Source organism: Hippoglossus hippoglossus, chromosome 19, assembly GCF_009819705.1.
Source record: "Hippoglossus hippoglossus isolate fHipHip1 chromosome 19, fHipHip1.pri, whole genome shotgun sequence".
Taxonomy (NCBI): domain Eukaryota; kingdom Metazoa; phylum Chordata; class Actinopteri; order Pleuronectiformes; family Pleuronectidae; genus Hippoglossus; species Hippoglossus hippoglossus.
This window is the reverse complement of record NC_047169.1, coordinates 12709963-12728342: the sequence shown is the minus strand read 5'-3', so window position 1 is coordinate 12728342 and position 18380 is coordinate 12709963. Positions and strand designations below refer to the sequence as shown.

The 18380-nt window shown below is 43.0% G+C and overlaps 2 protein-coding genes across 3 annotated transcripts; both read right to left on the bottom strand.

The window, feature by feature from the left end:
- Positions 1-654: 654 nt before the first annotated feature.
- On the bottom strand, positions 655-4100 carry bhlha15 (basic helix-loop-helix family, member a15). The gene is made up of 2 exons (XM_034569846.1): positions 3868-4100; positions 655-2611 (listed from the first exon to the last, which is right to left on the bottom strand). The coding sequence occupies exon 2, from the start codon at positions 2542-2544 to the stop codon at positions 1975-1977; it is 570 nt and encodes a 189-aa protein (XP_034425737.1). The 5' UTR covers positions 2545-2611; positions 3868-4100; the 3' UTR covers positions 655-1974.
- A 2779-nt stretch (positions 4101-6879) lies between these two features.
- On the bottom strand, positions 6880-12652 carry LOC117752499 (serine/threonine-protein kinase LMTK2-like). 2 transcript variants are annotated; one of them, XM_034569843.1, is made up of 6 exons: positions 12198-12652; positions 11946-12045; positions 9384-10077; positions 9093-9186; positions 8024-8244; positions 6880-7866 (listed from the first exon to the last, which is right to left on the bottom strand). In XM_034569843.1, exons 1-5 carry the CDS (start codon positions 12220-12222, stop codon positions 8054-8056), a joined length of 1104 nt encoding a protein of 367 aa, XP_034425734.1. In that variant the 5' UTR covers positions 12223-12652; the 3' UTR covers positions 6880-7866; positions 8024-8053. The 2 variants fall into 2 exon arrangements, with proteins under 2 accessions (XP_034425734.1, XP_034425733.1); XM_034569842.1 differs by having other exon boundaries at positions 6880-8244; positions 12198-12651.
- Positions 12653-18380: the final 5728 nt, after the last annotated feature.

Here is an 18380-nt window from a genome sequence, read left to right as displayed (position 1 = left end):
CTTCATTCCAGTGTGTGTGTGCGTGTGTCACCCACAAGTTTCTGAAGGGACTTTGTGTAGTCTACATTTAGGGTAACTGCATGTTACAGTCCTGCTTGTTTGGCCAGAGGAAACCACCATAGCTCAGTGAGACGACCTGAGACACCAGTAAAAGCAGTTTATTAGTCTCTTTTAATAGTAAAAGATAGAGTCTAATAACTACTAATCTAAAATGTGATTGAGAAAAATATTTAGACTTTCTACTTGAAAGTTTTGTGTTCAGTAGAGTCCTTTCTGGAGCCTGTATGTAGCAGCTGTGACAAGCTCTGTAGTAGCTTAATTTGCCTGTGGTGGTTGCTGATTGGCTTGTACACTTTAGTGTGATCTGTTTGTCCGTTTGCAGGTTTATGCAAAAACTACTGAACCCATTTGGTTGAAACTTGATAGAAGGGTGGGATATGGGCCAAGAAAGACGTGTTGGAGCAGATTCTGTTAAGGGGAGAGATCCATGATTTTTTGTTTTCACTTTCTGTAACATTGTGAGATTTGTTTTCCTCATTTCTGTGTATTTCTCAAGAAATAATGATCTTGATGGGGGGAAAAAAATCTGGCATATTTGGGCGAATGATATGAGTGTGCAGCTAGATTGAATTTCAAGGGGGACTGATGGGCTTCGGCCGAGGTACGAGTGCCATTCTAGTTTTGACCAAGATTTAAATGTTATTTTCTAAAACATAAAAAAAAGATGATGTGACTATTTTGTTGCTGTCATGGAGTAAGTGCAATGTCTAGCGTTGTAAATAAGGGAAAACATGTTGATTTACTTGTATAAGTCTTGTGGTTGACTTGCTAAAACTGAACCTTCCTCTTTCTCAGGAGTTTCCACTTTCATGTCGTTTACTTTTGTAGTCAAATGACTGAGCAGTGAGAAAAAACAATCGTCAGAAAACACTATATTTTTGTTATAAATCTGTAAGATATCAGTGTTTTACAGTGAGTGTAGTCGGTGTTGCAATGGTAGTATCTAAAGCTGGAATAGTGTATGTACAGTTGTCAGAGCAATTCATTTTCAATAGTTTTCCATAAAGAAATATTCATAAACCACACACACGCTTCCTATGTTCACCCAAGTCGTAAGTGGATGTCTTAATATGAAGCAGCTAAATGTTAATATTGTATTAACTGAGAATATCTGTTCCTCTAGAGAGCAACATGTCCGTGCTTGACATCATGGGCTACATTTCTCGGGTGTTGTGCATGGTTAAAAATAACAGTTCTTGTCAATAAATAAATGTGTTTATTGAACTCGTCAAGTATCTTCATGTCTCCTCTCCTGCGCTTTTTTCACCACAAAGTCCTGCCTCAAGACACAAAAAGTCAAATAATATACACTGAAAACATCTCCTCTGCCTCGCGGCCACTGTACAACCCGCAAGACGAGTACATCAAGTTCTCACATTTGTGGTAGGCCGTCAACGTGAGCAGATGAGCAAACACTTTATCTCGCTTCAGTATTTCAATATTTAGGGGCTGCTGCTTGCATTTCTCTTCTGCCTGGATGTGACAGTTATGACCTGAGGCTACGCTCAGCAGCTTTCACAACAGAAGACACAAGAAGATCACAAGATAACACAAAAAGAGAACAGCTCCCTGCCTCAGCTCAAACCAAAAAAAAAGAAAAGAAAGGACAGAATGGCGAAAGGTTAGCCCTTCCTTTCTGATTACAATAAGAAGTCTATATGGTCCATCTGGTCCGACTTTGTGTCTGCAAGGTGAATGGTCCTCAAGAGTCTCCATGTTTTGCAGCAGGGGCAACTTCTAGATGGATCTCTTCCTGTTAGGAGTTTGCTGTCACGTGTCTATGATGTGGAACAGCTCCTGTCCCTGCATCATTTCTGAGCAGATCTCAGAGCAGCAGGACCGATGCCCTCTTGCCCCCCCCCCCCCCCCCCCCCCCCCCCCCCACCTGGCCTCTGACCCACCTCGCAGTCACTGTTAGCTGCGCTGGCCGAAGCTGTGCATGTGGGTGAGGTACTGGGTGAGATCGTCCTCCCCGTCGTCCTCAAGCTGCTGCTGGTAGCACTGGAGCAGCTTGGCGGCACTGGCCTCTGATGGGACCCCACCAGTGGGCAGGCAGGCCCCTGACATGTCCACGACGACGGTGGTGAGAGCTTTGATGTAGTTCTTGGCCAGGGTCAGGGTCTCGATCTTGGACAGCTTCTTGTCGGTCTTGACGTGCGGGATGGCCTCCTGCAGCGCTTGGAAGGCGTTGTTGAGTTTGTGCATGCGCTGGCGCTCCCGCTCGTTGCTCTCCAGGCGGCGGAGGCTGCGCTCTTTGGTGCTGGAGGAGTGCTGCCTCCTCCGCCTCCCTCCGCCGGCTCCTCCCTGGCGGTTCCTGCCCCCGCTCCTCAGCGACCCCCTCCAGGAGCCGCCGATCCGCACCGATGCCTCTGAGCCCTCCTGCTCGCTGGAGCCAGGTTCTGGTTCCGTGTCCGGCTCTAGTTCTGGCTCCGGGTCAGACCAGGTCCTGCTGGATGGTTTGACGGCCTTCCTTTTGGACTTCATCCTGCTGCTGCCTCCTTCTCTCCTCTCCTCCTTCTTCTCTCTGACAGATCTCACTGCTTCAACAGGCCTGGAAGAAAAATGTGTTTAAATTCAAAACTATTTGCACAGAGTTTAACCTCAGTTGGCCTGTAACCCCCATTTACTCCATAGGCCTCGCTCCAACTCATACAGCCTTGCATCCTGTTGTATCTAATCAGCCTCTTGCAGTGTGAAAACTCCATGATGTTGGCCTGTTAATCTACGCCTCTCTTATCCCCACAGTCCTGAGATAATGCCCATTTCAAGGTCACAAAAACACAGAGAGCAGCCATGCACGCTCAGCAGCAGCAGTCGGGCGAATTCACCTCTGCTGCTCTTGAACTTCACTTGAACCAGGGAATGGTTTGACGTGAAATACTGGAGCCAAAACATGACTAAACAAACGTCCTGATGTCAGAGGTTATTATCATGGTTTAATATGCCACGGCTCTGGATTCACAGGGAATTGACAAAAAAACAATATTGTTAATTATCGCTATATATATGTTATCAATAGCAATATAACCAAAGTCCTATTCATATGGATGTATTGATAATGCATTGTGTAAGTACAATGAGGAGGAATAACACATGATTCATCTACCTCAAGTGTTTTTCATTCTCTGTCCATAAAGACGAGTTTAAAACAACAAAAGTCTGTCTTTAAACTTACAGTAAAATACACAACTCCTTTTTCTTCCAGGAAATACACACCTCCTTTTCCTTTCTCTTCTTTTTTTTATTTTGTCTTGGGGAAAAAAATGTACATCTACGTCTGCAGAACGGAATAGACTTCAAAACACGAATATGTGGACACATGAGGACCTTTTAAGAACACAAAGGTCTCACAGATCTTGATGATGAGATGTAACTAATAGCTTCACTTCTTTTTTTAAATTTGACATTAGCAATTTCATTAAGACTTTGAGGACCCTGTCTGTTTTTGTAAATTGAGAGAAAAACCTTTTTTTTAAAGATACATTTATCGTGATGAATATTAATATCGACTCATGAACGTGTTTATCTCAATAAAATGTTTGCATATCACCCTTCCTTACTTCAAAGTATATATTTTTAAATATACTGATATTTAAATTGAAAGCACTTTTACACAAAGGAGTGCACATGATGAAAAAACCCTCCACATCACCCCTTAAAGAGTTTTTCCTCCTCACTCTTTATCTCCCTAACACACATTGTATCACCCCAACGGTTTTAATAACTGAGATAAACAGGCTCCAGTGCAATATAAACAAAGGACGTGAATGAACCACCATGACTGAATATGTGGTAAAAAAGTCTTACCTTGGAAGTTGCACTAACTTTCCTCCTCCTCAGTGATCAGAGCGTCACCACTCACACTCCATACAGGCAGAGGGAGAGCAGAGGCGCGTGCCCGAGCCGCACACTCCCGCAGGTCATCGTCACATGTGATCCACCTGTCGCTGACTGAGGTACACGTCGCGCTGCTCGGCCAATCAGAGGAGGCGCTGCAGCCCCCAGCCTGATGCCCAGATGTTCCAGCAGCCTCCTCCCCCTCCCCCTGCTGGACACTGTCACAGCATCATAGGAAACTGCACCGAGTCCCGTTGAGATCTGTTTCAACCACAGTAGCTGTAGTATTGCACATCGTCAACCAGGACAAAGTGAAAGTAGCAGAAGTGCTCTGTAAACTGTTGCATTCAAATGTTTTACTAGTAGACTAAGCCACACGAGGTGGGCCTATTTAAAGGGATAGTTCACCCCAAAAAATTTAATTCACTCATTATCTACTCACCACTGTGCCGATGGAGACACTTTTGGAGTTTCAGGGGTAAACAGTGTTTCAGCCTAATCCGATACAATTAAAGCAACTGGTGACCATTTCTTCGAATTTTAACTGATCTGGGTACTTTGGAAGTTTAATCTATAAAAATTAAAATAGACCAATGTAGTAAGTGGTGGAACAGGTATCCAAATCATTTACTTAGACAAATTACACTGTAACAAAAACACTATTACAAGTATGAGTCTTGTATTTCAAATTGTACTGAAGAGTACAGAAGTAGGCCATAAGCTACACAGTGTAAGTATTAAAAGTTAAAGTACTCATTGTACACAATGGATCTAGTCTGTTATTCTTAAATCCTTATTATTGCTAGTATAGTAGAATATTGTATAGTAGTATAGCATAGCCATATACTATAGTACTTATATGTTGCAGTAGTTAGTAGTAGAGCTAATTTTAAATGCTCTGGATACTTGTGAAGTTTCATCCATCATTATATTTAATCAAATGATCATGTGTCTTATGTTTTAAATATGAAGTCTAAAAACGACAGTATTTAATATTAGTTACTTTACAATACTAATGGCCGCTGATATTTGTGAAGAAAGTGGCATTGGCCCCTTTTGTACTATGATAAAAAAGAACTGTCTATCCATGTCCAAATTAAATTTCCATTGCTTATTTTAATCATGAGCACCAGACTGTTCTACCACAATACAACAGAGTGAATTAAATGTTTTACCACCTGAAATACAGATGAGATAGTTGAAAGATTAAGTAAAAGACATAAACACTGCAGTTTCTGGTCCACTCCTTTAATTCCAAGCAGTTAACGTAATTTCCATTGTGGCTTATCACCTAACCCCTGCTTTGCTTCATTTGAATACAGTCCTCGAGGCCGCACCTCAATGTACAGAGGCAGAGCCAGGGCTCATTTTAAAATATGTCACATCATTTGCTTTTTACCAGGAAAAAAAACTCACTTCACTTCTGTAATGAGAGAAGATAATGTCATAATAGTAATGTTATTGATATAAACGGCTGGACACCATAACACTAATGCCAAACCTATTAACTAAGAATGAGAGGCATAGTTAACCTTTTTTAAATAATTACCCTCACACCTCTTGCCCTCCCACTTAGTCTGTTCGACCTGGGGCCCTGAAAACAACTGTTGGCAATTGGGATTATTGTCCTTTTCACTGTGACAGGCAGGGGAGTCCAGAGGGAGGTCATGTTCAGGATGAATTTTCCATAGCACAGTTTCTTCAAGCTTTCTTAACTCTCTATGGAGCAGTTTTACAAATGTTTATTCCTCTTTTATATTATACAGAAAAGACATTTACGTTAATATTATGGTTAAACTCCTCATGCCAAGGTTTCCCCTCAGCCTTGCCCTTTTTGCTCTTGCAGTGAAGTCTCTGGCCGAGGCTGTTAGGCATAACTCAGCAATATGGGGGGGGGGGTGAAGGCTGAACCCATCAAACAAAATCTCTCTTTATGCAGACGATGTCTTGCTCTATGTATCAGATCCCATGTGTCCAACAGTTTGCTGGTCATTTCCATTTTGCCAGCTTTTGTCTACCAGGACATTCAGATTACTCCTTTGTTTCATCAGATGTTTAAGGCCAACTTTAATCGCCACTATAAAGAAAGAACCCACACGGATGGTTTCTGCTCAGCATGAATACCCTGTACCCAGTTTACTGCACCACAACAGATGATCTCTTTGTTTATTTGTTTGGTTGGACCTGGAAATGTCACTGAGCTCTGGTTCCCTGCTGGACCGTTTGTCCTGTAGGCGTGTCCCAAACTTTAAAGGTGTCATTAAGTACACAAGGTCACATTTAACCTCCCCACTGATTCCAATTCATGTTGACCCTGGTTTCCTGCAGGGTATGATAGACAGTGCGCCTCTTGAATTTCCCAGGAGATAAAGTAGCTGAGTAATTTCAATGCCTTGAAGCCAAACTGGTGTTTTGTAATTTAGGGTGTTGCACAGACATGGTAAACTGAACTTAGTGTAAACATTGATGAGCATACATGGGCTGTGCTATGGGACTATATCACCATAGATGATATCTGTGTAACAAGGCTTGAATGGTGCAGTTAAAAATCCTGCACAGTCCTCATCTTGACCAACAAAATGAACCCCCAACCTTTATGCTTGTCCATAAAATATAAAAATTCAGCAGAGACCCACTCATTTGGTCTGATAGTATCCTGAAAGTGTTCCTTAATTAATTAAATCTTTTCCATAGCTGAATTTAAAGGTGGAATAAGCAACTCTTGAAGAAAGGTGATATTTGAAAACTGGGTGTGTTGCCACTTGCTGTTGGGGTTGTTTTTACAAAACTACAGAAGAGAAGACCATAGGTTTGTGGCCTAGCAAAGCATAGCATAGCATAGCATAGCATAGCATAGCAGTGTTTTTAGCTCTGAGCATTTTGAGTCATCTATAGGCATTTGCAGCTTTGTAAAACTTGCTAGAATAAAAAGATACATCAGAAAAGTCTTAGGCAATAATAAAAACAAACTTAATGGTCACCCAAAGTTAAAAGCTTTTATTGAATGGAGTCACATGAAGAACACCAGAGTCATTTGGCCTTTACATTGACAGTGATGTTAAAATATCATGTAGGTTTAACAACAATAACACTTAACACGTGTGTTTCTCCCAGCTCTGAGAAAATAAACACTTTTAGCTTATGTGTCCTTGAGCTTTGTGTGTGTGAGTGTGAGTGTGTGCGTTTGTGTGTGTGTGTTTGTGAAGACTGGTCCTGCCAGCTTTCCCCTGCTCCTCAGGTACACTGTATCTAATCAACCAAACCCCGCTGATGCCGGCACTCTGTGGAAACATTATCTTTTACTTTGAGTTTGTTCAGTTTCTGCCTCCTTTGGCCCCTAAGGCTCACACTGTTTATTCAGCCACAGCCTCTGATAAATTCTGGGCTGAATACACTTCAGTAATGAGGCAGGCAAACAGGGCCTCCACACGCATGCTCTGTTTGAGCAAAACAAACTGTAGAAACAACATCCCAACAAGATAAACCGGGAATTTCTAGAATCCAACCCATTTAAACGTAGAATTGGGTTTCAGACACGTTAAAACTATGACTCATTAAAAGTTGGAAGTGACATTATAGATGTCTCTGTTTCACCGCTCAGGTCCAAGGACGCAACCTGGCATAAAAAGCAGCTTCCAAAGAGGTCTGCAGCTGGAAAGGTACCAGCACTGTTATGCAACCCGCTGTTTTTTTCACATCATCAAGCCAGTGGTTGTGTCAACTGTTCAAGCTGAATGCACTGTCACACAGTCCTGCAGCGCTGTGATGTCATGAACAGCAGGTGCTTTGAATCCATTTGGGGCCGAGAGAGAGAGAATGAAAGAGGAAAAAAAGAGGAAAAAAGCCATTACAATCCCTGACTCATCGTAAAAGAGGAGGGAGGTGGGGGTAGATGAGTCGGAAGAGGTGAAGAGGACGTAGATCTGGACGATTAGTCAGTTTTTCCATTAGACCAAGGCTGGCCGTCTGAAAGAAAAACAAGCGTGGATGTCACATTGGGCCATGGTGACAGTGAGATGGCCTTTGGCTGAAGGCAGCCAGCGTGATAGAAAGGCTGTGTTTGACTGCCACTGTGTCATAGACATCAGCACCTGTAGCTCAGTGTGTGTGTGTGTGTCTGTGTGTGTGTGTGTGTGTTTGTCACCGGCTGTTTATCTCACAGCTCGAGGTCTGACTCAGCGACATGGGTGAGGAAGAGGCAGGTTTGAGACGGGAGGTAACGCTCCGGCCTGGACGCAGCAGTCCAGCTCGGTGTTGACAGGGAAAGGGTGGAGTGCAGAGAGCGACTGACGCGCTGGAGGTGCCAGCTCCACTCCAGAGCTGAGAAGTCGTCTTCCCACTCCAAGCCTGCAGGCAAAACCAACCACACACACAATTAGTGAATGAACTGCCAACAGCCCACAGCATCTGGGTTTTAGCAGGATTTTCAAACAGTGAAGTCAAACAGAAAAGTTAAAGTAACACACCCAGATCTTGTTACACAGTCAAGGGCCTTTCTAAAATAGATAACCTAACAGTGACATGTGAAAAAATATATGTATTTGCTGGATATAAGTTTTAATGTCAAAATATTGTCTCTCCTATCAATTAATTAAAAATTAAGATTTTTTTTTTAATATTTCCCAACATTTTTCAACATTCAATCCTTTAAAATTGTAATTTTTATGACATTTTATGCTTCTTTTTTTTATCATATGCACATTTCAGTAGAATATACCAGTCCAAACTGCATGCATGAACAAAATCAAAGTTACATATATGGAATACTTTGGAAAACGCAAAGGGGGCAAGTGGTGGAAGTAGTATGTGTCAAATATCAAAGTAAATTGTATTGTTCATTGCAGAAAAATGGCCTCTTCTCTGTCAGTGTTATTTTATTTCAGTTGATAATCATTACATGTATGTGGTTTAACCTATAACAATTCCTTAAATTGTATGAGATTACCATGTTTTTTTCATAAAATCTGAATCTGTAACGTAACTTCAAAAGTGTAATTCATTTGGTAGAATAAAAAGGGAAATATTTCACCATGAAACAATGTCAAACGAAAATGATCTCTTTATGGTACCAATTAAGTGCAGTATTTGATTTAATGTGTTTTCTACCATTGATAAAGAGCCTCCAGTAATGTTGATTGTGCATAATTTATCAGTTAAGGGAAACAATCGTGTCAAACACTTGGAATGGTTTGTACCGCAGTCGTCTAATGTGACATCTGGCAGGTTGAAGGTACTGGTGTTTGGCAGAGATGTGCAGGGCTCAGGGTGCAGCTCCATGGTGGGACCCTCCTGAGAAGAGCAACAGTGGGTAATAACTAACACTGACCTCTTAAAGCCCCAGAAAATGTTTGAAAGTAATTCTCTAAAACAATAAATATTCATTACAAAATCAGTGATAAAGTTGACTAAGAAAATTAGCTACATGAGTTACAATAAAGCTCAAACCCATCCAAGCCACAGTAGTCATGTCAACTGGAGATCGGTACCTGATCAAACAGGAAGACCGTGACGTCATCATCAAAGGACACACTCCTCCTCAGTTTCCTGTCCCTTTCGGATGACTCTCCTGGACGCTTGTAGTTTTGATAGGATTTTAAAAGACTTTTACGGGTGCGTATATTAAGATTCTCCCCATGAAACACTTCACTGTGATCCTCTTCTGAGTTATTGTTGAGATCAGAGGGCAAATGGGCATTTTTTAAATGACTTGACACATTTTTGTTATCACTACAACCAGTAGTTCCTATAATTGTCCTGCAATCTTGAGTGCTGCTTATGTCATTATAAAGCTGGAGGGGTATGTCCTCATCACAGAAAATGATCAACCTATTTGGGTTATTCATTGTAAGAACATGAGGCTGGGTTGTTAAATTTACATTCCTTGTGATCGAAGTGAAAATGTCCCGAATATTTAAGATGAGTGTTTTCCATGAAGCCTCCTTTGGACACTCTGAGACAGAAGAAGTTAATGCTGAGTGCTGGAGAGGTTCCTCTAGAAGACAACAGCGCTGAGGAGAGAGAGGGAAGGATGATGACCATGGCCTTGATCTGCGTTCAATGTTCCTCCACAAGTCAAGGGCTGCTGTTCCTCGTTGGTCGGGGATACACGTGGTCGGCTGCCGCTTCTCATCAACCAGCGCCACCTGACCTGAAGATATCCAGAACTGGAGGTCTTTATTCCTGGGCGAGAGATTCACAATCAGTTGCATATAATTAGGTTCAGTTCATCATCTTGTGATGAACAGGTGATGGAAATCAAACTGTTTCAGATTTTTCTTCTCTGGTCCTATCTATGTGACCAAGTTAACCATAAGAACATAACATAAACGAAACATAAAGATGGATGACGTGTCTCCAATTTCTTCCACTCTCCAGAAATGAAGCCAAAATATCCCAGACACGAACGCTGCCATCTTGGGACAATGACACCTGCCTTCTCTGTGCAGTAGCGTTTGTGGGATGGAGTAGCGGTATCAAGGTAACACCAATACAATCATGACGTCTCGCCCTGTTATTAGCATCAAATAAAATAAGAACTACCTAAAAGAGACAGAAATCATCTTTGAGAAAAACTTGACTTGAAGTGTACTTCTTTGCTTCATGTCCCGTCCACTAACATGGAGGAGGATGGGGGTTTACGACCTACACCGCAGCCACCTGGGGCAATCAAGACACTTTGGCTTCATTTTTGGGGAGCTGTCATGTCGTCCATACTTATATTGAGTCTATAATCTGGCAGTGTACTCTTTCAATGTTAGCTAGAGGGCTAATATTTAGCCTGGTTAGCCGTGTGATCATAGCCACCACATACAGTAGGTAATAGTTCAAGTTATGTGTGAGTGAGATAATCTTCCAGTATTATCATGGTGTGAGTTCCCAGTTTTAAAGGAGCACTTCCAAATACTAACTGCTCAATTATAGTTGCCATAGCAGTGGAATATACCAATACAACTAGACAATTAGTCAATTGTTTAGTGGAATATACCACTCTTATAACATATTGTCAATGTTTTTAATCAACCGGGCAGGACAAGCTGGTGACGCAATAGGAAGACCAGACCGTCTCATTTTGGTTTGGCCGACGCGGTTTAAGGGGCCGTTGGAGGATACAACCAATGTCAGCTGCGTTGACCGGGTCCTCAGAAGGATACAGCTTCTGAATTGAGACGCAGTTTATATTTAGCCAATACAAGCTTTGCTAAATATTATACCCATAGTGGCTACATGCTTGATATGAGAGTTAAATGCTTGGCCCATGGGAACTTGATTGATGACGGTGTGTTGTCTGGAACAGAGACTGCACCTGCGACCTTTGGGTTATGGTGTCTGTAACATGGAGCTACCCTTTCAACCCAATTAAGCAAACACAAAGTTGGGGCACGTTGACCTAATACGATATGTAGGCATTGGTCAAAGATGATTTCCTCTTACATGGGAACATAATTCCATTTCCAAGTCCCCCTTTAATCCACCAGATCTTTTCAGAGGTCAGCTGCAGTGCACAGACAGCCCTTCACAGTCTGTTAACAACAGGATGTACTGAAACTGATTTGTCGACAAAACAGGACACACACACACACACACACACAAACGCACGCTTGCACACAAACACATACATTATTTGGCCTCTCACTCCTGAGCTTGAATAAATATCGGGGCTCATCCATCTGTGGAGACAAAGACGCAATAGGAAACTTTCACCGCTCTGCAGTAACCAAGCAACTGTGACTCAGGAAAGGAAGAGAGGGGCTGACTCACAGCAGCAGTGACGTAAAGGATGTAACAGGACACACACACACACACACACAGACACACCACTGTACGGTCTCACACACTCATGTAAACACACACACACACATGCAGTAGGCCATAAAGCCTGTAATCTGCCCTATTTAAGGTAAATTAACACCTAACTGTGTAACAGGTGGAGGGACTCAGGGGAGGACAGACTACAAGACCACACGTTCAGAGAGAGTGACACAAACACAACAAACCTTCAGTGTGTCCACAAGGTCACACAATCACATTAACCCAAATCAAAATTATACCGTTTCGTCCTTCCTTTGTCTCTGCATCTCTTTCTGTGAAGCCAGTTCACACCATCCAGTGAAACCACCAGAGCAACTCCACCCCTGGAGGGTTCTAACTCTGTAGAAACAAAGAGAAGAACATGGTCAAAAACCCATATGCACTGCCTCGAAATGTTGCTGCATCATGATGCTGCAAAATGTGTTGCAACGCGCTTAATCGCCCTGCATCTGCACCATGCATGCATGACACCGGCACATTTCTCCTCCTACCTTGCACTCTGTGAGCCCCACTCATTCCCCCCGTGGCTTTTAACCGCACGACAGAAAGCTCAGCGAGGGCACCGGGAGACACAAGCTGAACCTATGGACGTAAAGAGAGGAGACGGAGGGATGCACAGAGAAAGACAGAAGGAGGTGGGGGGGGGGGATCTGAAGGGCAGGGAGGGAAAGAATGCACGGCGAAATGAAATAAGGGGAGTATATAAATGGAGGTAAGGAGAGATGAAAGAGGAGTGAAGGAGGGTGAGGGTGAAAGGAAGAGATGTGAGGACGCAGAAAGGACACAGAGCGCACACGTGCAGCACAATCCCTGGAGGCTGCTGGACTTTCTGCAGCAGCAGAGTGAGAGACGCAGATCAATAACTTATCTGGTCTAATGTAACACAGCGGTCCTTCTGACACAGAGTAACTGCTACAATGTGGACGCCACTGTCACACATAGGTAACTGTTACTGCACAATAATCTTGATAATTTTACCAAATATAGAGAGAATATGTTTATCACAAAACCAGACCACCATTTAAAGGTTCAGTGTGTAGAATATAGTGACATCTGGTGGTGAAGTTGCATGTTGCAGCTGAATAGCCCTCACCCTCCCCTTCCAAACATGAAAGAGAACCTGTGGTAGCCTTCAGTTGTCATAAAAACTCAAAAGGTGTTTAGTTTGTCCAGTCTGGGCTACTGTTTGGTCCCTCTCTCAACACCTGTAGAAAATAACTGAGGGCCCCTGGCACCTCAGCTACATTAGGTTAAAAATCTTGGTGTTATTTTTGACCTGGTTCTGAAATTTGACAAACACATTAAATCAATTTTAAAAAGTTATTTACAACCAAGAAATGTCGCCAAAACTGAAACACCTCCTCTCTTTAAGTGACCTGAAGGTTTGTCTCAAATGCCTTACCCTCATTGTGACTGGAATACCGTACTGCTCTTTATTTGGGCATCAGCCAGTCGTCACTGTCACGTCTGCTGCTGGTGCAGAATGCTGCTGCTGGGCTGATATCAGGTACCAGAAAGAGAGACAGCATCTCACCTGTACTTACATCACTGGTAAAGTTCAGGTTTGAGTTTTAGGTCCTTTCATTTGTTTTTAAAGCAAAAACATATCTGCCCCATATCCACTCCTTGATCTCTCAAATCCTTATATCAGTTGCTCCATGGCTGTTCCCTGGTCGAGGTTAAGGTGTAATAAAGGTGATCGTACGTTCGCAGTTGCTGACCCGAAGCTTTGGAATCATCTACCTTTTTTCCATTGATTGTTGCCCTTCTGTCGAAGTGAGGACCTGAGGACCCTTGTGTTCTCTCATGGCTTTTAGGTGTCCTTAAGTTGTTTTTATTCACATCGTAGCAATTCAAATGAATTAAACTTAATTTAATTGTATTTTACTATACTATATTTTATGTTTCACATTCCGTCTTCCACGATTGTGCAGAATATTTGTCAACTGCCGGAGTTTTTCTGAATTAACTTGACCTGACTAGTGTCCAAACTGAAATGTTTGAAACGTAATTTTTTTTCTTTTTATTTTACTTGTGTATATATATATATATATATTTGCTCATGATCTCACCACTTGCAAAGGTGAACATTAGCTCTCTCTAGAGGTGGCAAGCAGAATAGCAGGTTGTGGCAGCACTGCAGCAGCAGTGCTCTTCGGCTTGTTCTGTGAAAAAGAAACAACTCATCTGGTAATTAGTCTTTTTACATTTGGCTAAGAAACATCAGAGTGCCACTGATGCTATTATAATGTTTGCAGATGGAAATAAAAATACAACACTACTACTTCTAAAAATATCTCCACTACTATTACTGTCCTACTGCTGCTGTACATGTTCGTCCATTCCTGCTGCTGCTGTCATGTGTACAGTGACACCATTTATTCATCATCATTACTGCATGATTGTCACCTAACGTCTGACCAGTATTATGGGAATTCCTGCTGGTACAGTCCTCCCCCCTGGCAACAAAATCACTGATGCTGGAGTTCTGCTTTACACACCCGGGCAGCATCATGATGTTGTTCCCAGGAGGCGACAATTTCACCATTCAGTCCATCTCTGCTTCCAGTGAGAGTGGATAGGAGCGGAAGGAGGTGAAGTGGTGAAGAAAAGAGACACAGAGATGGACAGATGGTGTTTAAATCCAGAATTCATGTCTTCATTTAGCTTTTTCTCCACTTCTCCCTCCCCCTCTCTTCGCTCCCATTCAATCGTCCTCTGCTGGGTCGTGTCACCCAGCAACCTGCACCTATCAACCCATATTGGATCAGCAGGGGCACCCTGACCCCTGACTGCTTGTAGTACAGTGTTTTTGTGTAGTCAACGGTTTTTTTCACTGTACGTGGCAATACACGCAAGGATGTGATACAGCCGCCGAACTGAAAGCTTTCTCGCTGGAACAAAATGTGCGCTGTTCCGGCCTATTTCCCATTCTATTTTCACATTGGAGTTATGATTGATGCGTCCCCGGCTGAGATTCTCATAATCTGATATCTTAACAACTTGTGTATCTAAATGTCAAATGTATGAGGGCTACATCTCAGGTTTCAGGCCCTCAGACTGACTGGGAAGAAGCTGAGAAAGACTAATCAGTTGTGTTTTATTATCTGATGTAGTTTAGTAAAACAAGGTAAAGCACGGGCTATATTTTCTCCGTTCGTCTGCAAAAGGTATGCTGAAATCGACCGCCACTTTCTCATCATGGCAACAGAGAAATGGCTCGGCTCCGTAATTCCCTGCGGCCTTCTGGGAAACCTGACCTCGGGCACTAGCAGGTGAACTAGTAACAAGAATGTGTCTGTTGGGCTATAGAAGGTGAGAACAAGCCGTAGCGCTGAGGCGACACTTCAAATTAATTGGTCGGGGGCCTGCTGTATCTCACTGCTTCGATTGACTGGTAACGTGCACGCTATATGCCAAAAGAACTGTACAACTATCCTTTTACACTGTAGGCGCAGAATGCTCATATCCAGCCGGCAGACGCCAAGTGACACCTAACAATCTGTGAGAGGGGGGTAATTGGAGCTCATTGGGCTTATTCTGAGCATGTCGGATACACCATGCTCAATGCTTGGAGATGAGCATGTGGGGATCCTGTCTCCAAAGTCACTGTCCCAGGCCAGGGGAATGGGCCACAGCAAAGCACTATGGGTAATCTGGGGGAAAAGAAGCATCCAGTCAAGACGCTTGTAGCACTGTTTACAGCCTTTATTTGGACACGGCAGGGTCTCGCTGCTGCAGGGGAGAGTGGCTTGGCAAGGGGGGAGGTAAAAGTGACACTAGAATAACAACATGCAGAGCTGCAAATATGTCACTGATATGTACACATTTGTTCAAAGCGTGTGGCTTCTGCAGCAATAAAAATAATGTGCTCTATCGTTAACGTGTAACAGAAGCTGGGGGACTTTGTTTGCGGCTTTGGAAATTACAATGACACGAGCCAGGGTGCACTGGAGCTCTGCATGTGGTGATGAAATGGACGACTAACTTGTTACAGATCAGCAACACAACAGCGAGCCGCGCCATGAAGTCCCTTTGAAAGGGAGAGAAGACTTTTCTCTCTGGCGGGAGATTATAGGGTCTTAAAAGTGTTTGCTGACAGAGTGTCTTTAATATGATGACAGAAAGGCGTAATCCATCTCAGATCAGTAGCTGAGTATTTATGAGCCTCTGTTGACAGCAGCATACACCTGCTCTTCCCCAGTCCAGACCTGGGAACAGTGCCTGCCTGAATTGGCACCGCTGCTGCAAAGGGTGCTGCCATATTAAGAGAATTGTGTGTGTGTGTGTGTGTGTGTGTGTGTGTGTGTGTGTTTGCAACCATAAGGACACAGGAGGAGTCTTGTTCATAAGAAATATGCACACTTAAAAGCTTATACGTTGCATTAATTTATATTATCAATCGTAACATTTTGAACACTTTATTTCAATATTTCACTTAAAACAACCTCCAGAATGTAAAGGAAAAACATTTATTTGAGAAAAACTCTCTAAATTCCAAAGTTCAGTATGCTTAGAGTTAACTGTATTGATGTAGAATGCACATGTGAGCAAGTTACAATACACAATAATATATTAAATCTAAGGTGTGAAACCAGCAAAATATCTGAATAAATGCCTGCACCCCAAAAGGTATCTATTTACACTGTTGCTAAGGGTTGGTGGACCTAAGTATGGATGGATCTGTCATCTCTGGGACAAATTACTCGTTTTGCTCTATCTCCATGTTCTTGTTCTGCGAGTTAAAACCTTCTCTACAACGTGTCATTGCAGCTGCTTACCACTGGAGGGCAGCAGAGTGAAGGGTTTCGCCTCAGCATGGCTAACGCGGCTGAGGATTTCACACACAATCACACACGGTGATCCTTGTTAGAACGCAAAGGCATAACTGTAACTGTGATAAATGAAGTAACATTAAACGTATTACAATGATCTGTTTCTTTTCTCTCTGAAAGCAGCTGCAACAGTTGTGAGCATGCATCAAAGGCAAGAAAATGGCTTTTATCCCTAAACTCCCACTATATCAGTCTGGTATTGAAGACAAGGGAAAAGAGAAGTACAGCAGTGGGTGGCAGGAATGTACCTTGACGATGGTTGCCATATGCCAATAAACAGAATATAGAAGACGACGAAGACGAAGAAGAAGAAGCAGTGGTGAGAGGCCTGTGCCTGTCCGTCACTTAATGTATTTAAAGGACATTTAAAGAATGAGCAGTGGGTGCAAACACTTACCTCACCCCGTCCTGCAATCAAACCACAGCTGACAGAGAGGTTAAGCAGGGAAATCAAAAAAGACATTTCAGCAGTAACGTAAAGTTAACACACACACACAGAGACACATAAAATTGAGGAGGAATTTACTTGAAATGTCAGGACTGCTTGCAGGCAATAGACTCGAGGGGGGGGAAGTGTGACTGTGACCTCTGACCTGTACGAACGCGCTCACATCGGCTCTCACACACACTGGTGCATGCACGGGCTGAGACAGCTGTGGGTCTCCTTGACTGGTTTAGGGTGTTTATGGAGGCGCTGAGATTGAGGGCTCGTTGACAGAGCTCTCACTTACACACACACACACACACACACACACACACACACACACACACACACACACACACACACACACACACACACACACACACACACACACACACAACCCATATCAGATAAGAGCAGATCAGTTTCAGCGTATAATCTTCCATGTGATGAGGTTGACAGTGGCCTGTGGCAGTGAAATATATACATTTATTTTTATTTGGGAATCAAACACTGCCCGGGGGTACTGTATATCACACTGCCTCATACTGCAGGAACGTGAAACAAGAGACTGTTCTTCCATTTCAAATCCTTGTGTTTTTTTACTTGGACTCTTATAAAGAGTCTATGCAAGTAAGGAAATACGTCCCAAAAATGTATAAATACAGCCACAGCCTTTCTCCGTGACACCACTATCTTTGCTGTCCACTCCCACCCCCCCTCCTCAGAAAGGACAGAGGGAGTCCCTGACTTCCCACCCCTCAAACCCATAACCCTCCTCCCCCTGCTCCATCTCGGTACAAATCCCTCACTTGCAGCTTAAGCTGGCTGGTATTCATCTGTCCCCGATCCAGTTGCACAGCAGCAACCAGATTTAAGTCAAAAATGTAATGAGTCAGGTTTGTCCCTTAGTTACGGAGCAAACAGATGAGAAATAGAGCGGCCAGGAGACCCAGGGCATGGAAACGGCTCGATCGCAGTGTATTTAACAAGCATCTCATCTTTGCAGTTAATCTCGCAGGATGAGGAGGATCAACTTTCCTCCAGGCTCTCACACACCACAGCAGCAGATCGTTGCTGTTGTCCACTTAAAGCTGCATCGTAAAAGCACTTATATTATTGAAAATGTGTTTTCCTGACATTTGCAGCATTATAGTTTTTTTGCCAAATTAATTAACAGAAATTCGCAAGATTCAAAACCACTCACATAATTTATGCTAAATATCAAGCTGCCACCAATGGTAGGCTAATGTAGCTTAGCATAAGGACATGGAAACGTGATGTTTTATGGATAGTTTCTTGGCCATATTTCTCTTGTGTCTGCTTGTGTCAGCTAGGCTAACTATTTCCCCTGATTTCCCCTGTTTACTGTCTTAATGCTAAGCTGTTTTGGCTAGCAGTTAAGTAGATGAAACTTT